This window comes from Lemur catta, chromosome 25 (assembly GCF_020740605.2).
Source record: "Lemur catta isolate mLemCat1 chromosome 25, mLemCat1.pri, whole genome shotgun sequence".
Classification (NCBI taxonomy): domain Eukaryota; kingdom Metazoa; phylum Chordata; class Mammalia; order Primates; family Lemuridae; genus Lemur; species Lemur catta.
The window spans coordinates 2,067,251-2,076,999 of record NC_059152.1 but is presented as its reverse complement, the minus strand read 5'-3'; the positions used below and the strand labels follow the sequence as shown (position 1 = coordinate 2,076,999).

The window sequence follows — 9,749 nt, the reverse complement described above, 5'->3', positions numbered from 1 at the left end:
AGCTGGCTAAGGGGACTCTCTTTGTCACAGGATAGTCTCACTTTTTCATACAATGGGACTAAGGTAAGGCCAGGAAAATGCAACAGGCACTAAAAATATTGTTGAGCTGCCCAGACAGCACCCCCAGAGGCCCCAGACCCTGTGTGGCGTCCAGACAGCCCTGTCCTTTCCAGACAGCCCCTCCTCAGGGCTCAGGGACCTGTCTGGCTGCTGAGCTCCCAGGAGGTCCCAGGGGTGTGACCTCCCTCCCTGCCCCCTCCCACCCCCAGCCCAGCCCAGGGCCTGCTATAAAGCTAGCCCCGCCCTGGCTCTCAGCACACCCAGCCGGGCCCCACACCCTCCTGCGGCCTCCTCAGGGGACACACAGCCCCCCGTTCCTCACTGCCATGTGCCCCCTGTGGCTCTGCTGGGCGCTCTGGGTGCTGCCCCTGGCCGGCCCCGGGGCGGCCCTGAGCGAGGAGCAGCTCCTGGGCCGCCTGCTGCAGCGGCTGCAGCTCCGCCAGGCGCCCGTGCTGGACAGGGCGGACGTGGAGGGGCTGGCCGTCCCTGCCCACGTGCGCGCCCAGTACGTGGCCCTGCTGCAGCGCAGCCGCGGGGACCGCTCCCGCGGGAAGAGGTTCAGCCAGAACTTCCGAGGTGAGGCCCCCGCCCTGCTGCACCCCAGTCCTGGGGAGTCCGTGGGGGGCTCGTGGGTCCCAGGGGCGGTGGGAGGGGCCCGGGCCTGGGAGAAGAGAGAGCAGAGGCGGGCAGGCGGCCTGGCAGGACCCAGAGTCCTGCGGTGCAGTCAGGACTTCCCGGGGCTGTGCCCACATGGCCGCTCTGGTCTGAGCCCCACCTTCAGCAAATGGGTTTAAAATGCTCTGTCACCTGTGTGCTGGTCTATCGCAGGGGTCTGACTATGTCCTGCCTGTCTCCCAGCATTGTGATCGTGGAAGTGAGTCACTGTGGCTAGACATGCATAGCGTTCAACACCTGATTAATACTCAGCTGTCAGGGGTGCCGTGGGGCCTGCGCCCTGTCGCAGCCTCTCGCCTCCCCGGGGCTGGGAGCCGCCTCCGCAGCGCCCACAGCTGGACCCAAGGCCAGGCACCCTGCGACGACTCTGATCCTCCCCATCTCGCTGGAGGAAACCGTGTTAGCTCAGGGTCCCGGAGCTGCCCCTTCCTGCTGGGTGGAGATTGTTGCTAAACGAGGCTCAGACCCAAGGGGGGGTTTAACCGGGGCCAGTCTCTCCCGGCCTGGCTGCCACCTCAGTGGTCCCGCCACTCTCAGAGGTCCCCTGGTGTCCCCAGAGGTGGCCGGCAGGTTCCTGGGGTCCGAGGCCGACACGCACCTGCTGGTGTTCGGCATGGAGCAGCGGCTGCCGCCCAACAGCGAGCTGGTGCAGGCCGCGCTGCGGCTCTTCCAGGAGCCGGTCCCCGCGGCCACGCTGCACAGGCTGTCCCCGCGCGGCGCCCGGGCCCTGGTCACCGTCGAGTGGCTGCGCGTCCGCGACGACGGCTCCAACCGCACCTCGCTCGTCGACTCCAGGTGGGGTCGGGGTTCGCGTGCAGCGGGGGGAGGGGGCGTTGCTGCCCCGGCGCGGGGTGCGGGAGGGACGCGGGGAGGGACGCGGGGAGGGCGGGACCCTCCGGACACAGAGCCCGTCCCAGTCCCAGCCCTGACGCGGGCTCTGTCCCCGCGTCGTGCGTCAGGCTGGTGTCCGTCCACGAGAGCGGCTGGAAGACCTTCGACGTGACCGAGGCCGTGAACTTCTGGCAGCAGCTGAGCCGGCCCCGGCAGCCGCTGCTGCTGCAGGTGTCGGTGCAGAGGGAGCGCCTGGGCCCGCAGCCCTCGGGCGCCCACAGGCTGGTGCGCTTCGCCTGGCAGGGGGCGCGGGGCGCGGGGCACGGCGAGCCCCGGCTGGAGCTGCACACCCTGGACCTCAGCGACTACGGGTAGGTGCTGAGGGTCAAGCTGATGGGCCTGCATAAAGAGACAAATAGGCAATGAAACCTAATTTGACAGGGGCGACTTTTCAGGGTGCTGTGGCAATGAATGAGACATGGACAGAATTCTTCCCCCAGCCCTCATGGGGTCCTCAGTAAATACCAGTTATTAATTTTTTTAGTTATTTCTGGCTATCCATCCTATATCCCATTTTTGAACATAATGAGAGATGGATCATAAATCTCCCTCTCAAATGCCCCTGACCTCAGCACTGCCGGCTGACCTCTGACCTTGTCCTTGCCCACACAGAGCTCAAGGCGACTGTGACCCTGAGACGCCAGTGACCGAGGGCACCCGCTGCTGCCGCCAGGAGATGTACGTTGACCTGCAGGGGATGAAGTGGGCCGAGAACTGGGTCCTGGAGCCCCCGGGCTTCCTGGCCTACGAGTGTGTGGGCACCTGCCTGCAGCCCCCGGGTCCCCTGGCCGCCCAGTGGCCGTTTCTGGGGCCACGGCAGTGCATCCCCTCGGAGATGGCCTCGCTGCCCGTGATCGTCAGCGTCAAAGAGGGAGGCAGGACCAGGCCCCAGGTGGTCAGCCTGCCCAACATGAGGGTGCAGAAGTGCAGCTGCGCCTCGGATGGGGCGCTCATGCCAAGGAGGCTCGAGCCGTAGGTGCCTGGTGCAGCCACTGAGACCTCTGCTAGACAGCGTGCATGAAAGCAGGTCTTAACGTAGGTCTTATTTGATACTTAGCAAGTGACCCCTGTCCCATCTTAGTGCCCCAATGTCACCTTTGCCCTGTGTTCTTCCATTTTTGTCCTTCTTGTCCATCACCCATCCCAAGCACTTATATGAGTAAATAATGCAGCTCCAGTGGAAATTCCTGGACAGCTGAACAATGGATAGATTAGATTGTCAGCTGAGAGTTTCTGTTCTCTGGCAAATTCTCCACTGAGTATGGAACAACAAAACCCTATGATGAGAACTGGGAAAATAGAGCTCATTTACTCTATTACATGATGAATTAAAATAAAACCAAAAATTCCCTGTTTCCCCTAGACAGGGAGGATGTCTAAAAAAGAACCCCCATTCCCCAAATACTGACCAATTCTGGAGTTCTGTGAACATACCTAGGTCCCCATTCCCCTGCGAGTGGGGTAAGGGGGAGGGTGAAGGGCTTCAGGCCGGGGGGAGTGGACAGGGAACCAAGACACCTGGTACCTGGATCTGATGGGGTCACATGCTGGGACCTCAAACAAATATGGAAGGCTTTGGGTCACCGTCTCCTCTTAAAAAGGAGGGGTTGGGCTTCAGCTCTAAGACCTCATTGCCCTGGGGATCAGGCAGCACCTAGCTCTGCTCCCACTCTCCGGAGACTTGAGCCTTACCTGTGCATATTTAGGTTATTTCCCCCACTGTTTTAGAGAATTTATCACCAGAAACCAGAAGTATTGATGTGTTTTTTTTAATTTAGCAAATACAATTAAATATAGATAATCCGAAGAAATAAAAGTGATGTTTCACTCTGTGTCTCTGTATTTAATTTCTAATACTCTTTACATAGGCGAGAAGGGAGCAATAATGGGGAATGGGGGCAACATAATGATGTGAAGGAAGGGCCTGAAGACTCTAATAACTAAAGTTAGATTAGGCTTTCATTTATGATATTGATATTTTCCCGCACAACTCCCATTCCAAAAATAGTAAACAATCATTCACATATGCCTCGTCTTTAGAAAGCACTTTAACCCCTACGATAGTGGGGGCGGGGATGGGTGCTGGTATGGCAGTGCTACGACAAGCAAGCTAACAGTGGCTGAGCATTCGGTATGAACAAGGAAGCTGGGCTAGGCAATGTCACATACATCCCTTAATTCTTGCAACTATTCCTTGAAGGATGGCTGGGGCCATCCTTGAGGGTGGCTGGGTTCAAACTACAGGCCTCTCCTCTCCTCAACTTTAGCCCAAGGGAACTTCACAGGCATCAGACATAATTGCTTGTGAAGTATACACGCATAGAAAACAATAGTGTAAGGCATACACCAAAAATATCTGCAGGAAACCATCCTTAGGAAGTATGATTGTGGGTGATTTTGACTTTCTCATTTTTACCTCTTTCGTATTTTCCAAATTTTCATCGATGTGCATGGACTGTTTTTCTAATCAAAAACAGTTGCAGCAATACAGCATTATTTTGCTCAATAGTAAATGTTTGGTCCCCACTTTCAAGGGTGCGGACACTGGGGCCCTGGGGACTTGCTCAGGGAAGCTCAGAGAAAGCGAACCCCAGCTCGGGGTGGGGGTGTGGATTATAGGGAAGGGGCTGCAGAAAAGCTAGTAGAGACCGCGGGGCACTAGGGGTCTCCGGCTCTTCTGACTTCTCCAGGGACGCCACTTCCTCTGTACTTTGCTCTGTCACTTGTGACCCGCGGCTCCTCACTACATTTACTACAGATGGAAAAGGAAACATCACATTTGCGGAGCTTTTTAAAGCAAGTGGCAGCGAGGGGGCGGGAGGGATGGGCGTCTGGAAGAGTCGGGGACCTGCTTAGACTTTTGGCCGGGCCTCAGGCAGCCGCTCACTTCCTGAACAGAGGAAGTGGCCCCGCTTGCGACAAGTGAGACAAACTCGGGGACCCACGCAGGTTCAGGTAAATACCACGCGGCCGCCCCCGCCGCTTCTACGCGATCCCATTTGAACCGACGCCAGCGCCAGAAATCATATCGGTGTGACCGGGTCCGGGACGGCGACCCCGGCCCTCCGGTGGGCGTCGCAGGTTCCGGGCCGGCGGGGCTCTGGGTCCCACCACGGCGAAGGCAGCGGCTTCCGGAGCTCCCGCCCGAAGTTCCGCCTGCCAGTCGGGAGCGGAGGAGGCGGGCGTGCAGCCCCGGCCCGGCCGCGGATTGGTCCGTCCGGAGCTCCTGGCCTTGGATTGGCCGCCCTGGCGGGGCGGGGCCACGTTGCCTAGGGCGCCGTCGGCGGCGCGGGCGCTGCCGGGTGAGGTCCGCCCGGCGGAGGGGAGGCCCGCCAGCCCCACCGGAAGCCGCCGGGAAGTCCCGGTCCCCGGCGCGCCGTGGGCGGAGCCCAGCACAGCCCGCCGCCGGCCGGTGGGGTCTCCGGGCCCGCGCTGAGCGGGTTCCCGCGGCTGCCGGGGGACGCGAGGCGGGGACCATGAGCGTGGGCTTCATCGGCGCCGGCCAGCTGGCCTGCGCGCTGGCGCGGGGCTTCACGGCCGCAGGCAAGCGCGTGGAGCCGGGCTCGCGGGCGGTCCCTGGGCCTGGGCTGTGGTCCGCCCGCCAGCACGAATGAAGGAATGAGTGAATGAATGAATTGGTGAAAGGGGAGTTTCCGTCCGCTGGGGGAGAGGAGGTTGTTGTTAACCGCGTAAAGGATGGAGGCGGGAGGGGGCTGGTCCAGCTAGCGCCGCTGTGGGTTTGGATTCTGCTTTCCCCGCATGGGAGCGAGGTGGGCCACGATGCTCCGCGGAAAAGCTGCGTCTGTCCTCCGCAGGCATCCTGTCGGCTCACAGGATCATGGCCAGCTCCCCGGAAATGGACCTGCCCACGGTGTCCGTGCTCAGGGTAGGTGGGGCCGAGGGGTGCGGGGAGGAGGGTGGAGGCCCGGGAGAGCATGACCTGAGACGAGCGGAGCCCAGCTGGCCCCTGGTCCCAGGTGCTGGTCTTTGGCCGGCGCTGAACTCCCCACCGGGAACATCACGATCCTTCCCGGCCCTCTGGGGCAGCTCAGTGTCACCAGAGCACCCAGGTGGACAGACGTGGGGTCAAATCCAGACACTGGCCTGATTAGAGGATGAACTGTGGTAATTATATGTGGAAAGCTCCTGGCCCATAGTAGGTCCCCAGTAAATATTCATTTTTCGTCATTGAGTGGTTGTGTGGCCTTAAAGTACGCAGCCACTTTGAGGCTCAGTTTTCTCCTTTACAGCAGTGGCCACTTCGCTGTTATTCGGAGGCGTGAATGAACGTGTTGGGAAAGAATCCGACGGATTAGTTGTTCTGCTCTCCAAAAACACAATATCCCGTCTTCACTCACAACCTGGGTGGTGGGGGAGAGGGTGGCTAATGAGGCCGGTGACAGGCACTGGAGGGTCCTGCTTCTCAGTTTGGAGTTCCAGAGGGACGGGTGGCCTCCAGCCCAGCCCTGGGCCACACGGAGGCTGTGCTGGCTGATGAAAAAGTGGCTGTGGTTGGGATAGAGCCTAACTCAGCTCTGCTTCTGACCACGGGGTGCTAGCATTTTACCTTTCCCGGCACCACTCCCCCCATGGAGCTACCTTACCTGGCAGAGGGGTGCCTTGGGTGCCAGAAGATTGGTGGGCAAGAGGGGACAGCCACTTCCTGGTTACCATGGAGAAGCTTGTCATGCCCAGCACCTGTGCTTACCTGCCCAGTAGCGACAGTGGAGACTTAGTGTCAGTTGGGCTGGGGGAACAGGGCAAGGAATTCCAGGCTGCAGCCGGGGGAGTGGGCTTGGCAGGGGGTCAGCTGCTCACTGGGAGGCCTGGGCTTAGCCAGGCTGCCCTCTGTGAGTCCAGAGTCTCTTCTTGCAGAAGATGGGTGTGAACCTGACGAGAAGCAACAAGGAGACAGTGAGGCACAGTGACGTCCTGTTCCTGGCCGTCAAGCCGCACATCATCCCCTTCATTCTGGATGAGATTGGCGCCGACGTGCAAGCCAGGCACATCGTGGTCTCCTGTGCGGCCGGCGTCACCATCAGCTCTGTGGAGAAGGTGCCCGTCTCAGCCCTGATGCCGCCTGTGTGAGGGAGGGGTGACCTGAGGGTGGCAGCTAGCGGGTGGGAGCCTGGCCACTCACTCAGCCCTCTCTGCTGCCACAGAAGCTGATGGCATTCCAGCCGGCCCCCAAAGTGATCCGCTGCATGACCAACACGCCTGTGGTGGTGCGGGAGGGCGCCACGGTGTACGCCACGGGCACGCACGCCCTGGTGGAGGACGGGCAGCTGCTGGAGCAGCTCATGCGCAGCGTGGGCTTCTGCACCGAGGTGGAGGAGGATCTGATTGACGCCGTCACCGGGCTCAGCGGCAGCGGCCCCGCCTACGTGAGGCCCCCGTGTGCTCGCTGGGCCCTCCAGGAAACCCGGGTGGCAGCAGGCTTGGGCTGGGGGCGGCACGCACGGCTGGCTGCTGGAGGAGGCTGACCCTCGGAGCTAGTGCCAGACGTGAGAAAGAGCGGACCGTGGGGAGGGCCCTTGGGTGCCCGCTGCCTAGGGCTCAGGGAGTGTGTCCACAGGCGTTCATGGCCCTGGACGCGCTGGCTGACGGCGGGGTAAAGATGGGCCTGCCGCGGCGCCTGGCAGTCCGACTGGGGGCCCAGGCCTTGCTGGTCAGTATCTTTGCCCTGCACGTTGGGGACCAGGGTGCGGGATGGGGGTTCTTGCGGGTCACTGAGCTGGGGCAGGGGTTGGCTGGGAATCAGGGGTAGGGATTGGGCAGCAGAATGGGCATGGGGAAGCCTGTCCCCAGGTGCACAGTGAGTTCCTCTTCTGCCGTGCCCTCCCTGTCCTAGGGAGCTGCCAAGATGCTGCTGGACTCGGAGCAGCATCCGGGCCAGCTCAAGGACAATGTCTGCTCCCCGGGGGGAGCCACCATCCACGCCCTGCACTTTCTCGAGAGTGGGGGCTTCCGCTCTCTGCTCATCGATGCGGTTGAGGCCTCCTGTATCCGAACACGGTGAGTCTGCCTGGCTCTCTGCCGCCGGGCCGAGCCAGGCGCCGTCTTGCAGAACCTGCTGTGTCTGGTCCCATCAGCAGAGTGGGAATCTGTGCTCTATTAACAACCACGAGTTACTAGACTTGGTTTAGCTAAGAGCTTGCAGGCCTTACTCCACTGAATTCTCACTGCTGTTCTGATAGCTGGGACTAACTTTGATTTAAAGATGGAGAAGGTGAGGCTCAGAGACAATTTTCTCAAGGTCGAACAGCTAGTAAGTGATGGACGTAGGATTCAACTTCACGTCTGACTGCAAACCATGTCATTTTCCACACTTTCTCCCCATACAGTCCCAGATACTGCCTGGAGCTCTATGTCCAGCTTGGATCAAATGAGATAAATAAGACAAACCCATACTCAATTAAACAGTACTTCTAAGAAGCTTGGGGGAATGTCTGTGTTAGAGTTCGAACTTGGTGGTGTCACATAACAGTGTTATGTGGGTGGGGACGACTCACAGAGCTCTGGCTCCAAGCCTTATTCCCTCCCTTCCCCTCTCCTGGGGCTTTGTCTACAGAGAGCTGCAGTCCATGGCGGACCAAGAGAAGATCTCCCCGGCTGCCCTTAAGAAGACTCTCCTGGACAGAGTGAAGCTGGAATCCCCCACAGTTTCCACGCTGGCCCCCTTCAGCCCAGGGAAGCTCCTCACAAGAAGCCCAGCCCCGGGAGGCAAGAAGGAGTGAGGCAGCCTTACCCTCCTCTCTGTGAGCCAGAGCCCTCGATCGGGGGCCCCGTCACCCCTCCCCAGCCAGCTGTGCAAGGAGAGGGCAGGCTCCAGGAGTTTTCAGATCCTTGTGATAAAACCTCCTTGAGTCTGGTCAGACCAAGCAGCACTAGTTTCCTCTCCTGTCCCACGCTGGATGTTTTGTGAGGCTTGTCACGTGTTCTGAAGGTCACTGCTGGAAGCCAGACAGGGCCCTGCACACCTCCCCAGCTGGGGGTGGGGGGTGGGGAAGGCCCGGGGAAGACCTCCAGTTGGGCTCCTCCACCTAGAGCCCACAGCAGGCCTGGCTGGATGCCAAGGCAAGGAGGCGAGAGAGAAAACACGAACAGGGCTTTTCTCTGAACTGGTAAACGGAAAGGAAGGGAGCAACCTCATCATCACAGGCAAAGGTGTACAGAATCAGACTACGCTTGTGTTTAACCCCTGCTTCATCGGTGTGCCATTTAGAGCGTGGTGTTCATTGCTAAGTCTAGCTGCTTTAATAAAGGTTATTTTTTAATATCCTGCTTTTCTTAATCTTAAATAATCATGCTAGAGAGCTCAAGGCGCTTAGCGGTCCTCCCTGCGTCTGGGAGGGTGCTGTCCAAGGGCAGCAGGTGGGGGTGGGAGGCATGGGGGGCCCGGCCCTGAGAGCGCCAACCCCACCCAGGGTCGGGACCAAGTCTCTGTGCTCTAGGATGGGCCCAGGCTCGTGGCGGAGAGCAGCCAAGTGGCCTGGGTGGCGTGGGCTCAGCCCAGACACAGGAGAGAACTGCCCTCTGAAGGCGGAGCTGCTGTTTTCCTGCCTTTGTAGAAGATGTGGAGGCCTAGAGCGGGTAAGCAGCTTACCCCGGTTGTGCCACAGGTCAGCGCTGGGGCCATCTCTGTCCTTAGCCTCCAACTCCCCGGCCTCCTGGGAGCCAAGCCGGGGGTGCCGTGCGCCGGCCCGAGCCTGCAGTTCCCGCGTGGGCTGGTGCGTGCCGTCCGCAGGGCTCAGCGATGGGAGGAGGTGCACGGGGTTTGTGCTTGGAGCCCTGGAAATGATTTAAAGTAAGATCACGGTGGTCGCACAACTCTACACATGCGGTCATTGAATTGTACACTTAGAATAGGTGAATTTTATGGTGTGTAAATCATACTCCATAAAGCTTTTAAAAAATGAAATAAGCTGCCCAAATTTTAATTAGGTAGGAAGTGGTGTCAGGATTCAAATCCACGTCTGATACCGAGTCCTGTCCTCTCCGTACTGGGCCTGCCAGCCCGCCATGCCACAAATGACAAGAGACTGTTCCCCACATTGTCTTCTCCATCCCCCACCAGAGCACCCCCTCCCCAGGCCTAAAGCCACCAACGTATGTTCACTGAG

General features: G+C 59.7%; 2 protein-coding genes across 2 annotated transcripts; both read left to right on the top strand.

Moving 5' to 3' along the window:
• Window positions 1–311: 311 nt before the first annotated feature.
• LEFTY2 (left-right determination factor 2) lies at window positions 312–3,043 on the top strand. The gene is made up of 4 exons (XM_045537144.1): window positions 312–636; window positions 1,293–1,530; window positions 1,695–1,937; window positions 2,239–3,043. The coding sequence occupies exons 1-4, from the start codon at window positions 387–389 to the stop codon at window positions 2,600–2,602; spliced, it is 1,095 nt and encodes a 364-aa protein (XP_045393100.1). The 5' UTR covers window positions 312–386; the 3' UTR covers window positions 2,603–3,043.
• A 1,949-nt stretch (window positions 3,044–4,992) lies between these two features.
• PYCR2 (pyrroline-5-carboxylate reductase 2) lies at window positions 4,993–8,903 on the top strand. The gene is made up of 7 exons (XM_045537143.1): window positions 4,993–5,169; window positions 5,442–5,512; window positions 6,502–6,681; window positions 6,789–7,010; window positions 7,202–7,294; window positions 7,478–7,641; window positions 8,198–8,903. The coding sequence occupies exons 1-7, from the start codon at window positions 5,103–5,105 to the stop codon at window positions 8,361–8,363; spliced, it is 963 nt and encodes a 320-aa protein (XP_045393099.1). The 5' UTR covers window positions 4,993–5,102; the 3' UTR covers window positions 8,364–8,903.
• Window positions 8,904–9,749: the final 846 nt, after the last annotated feature.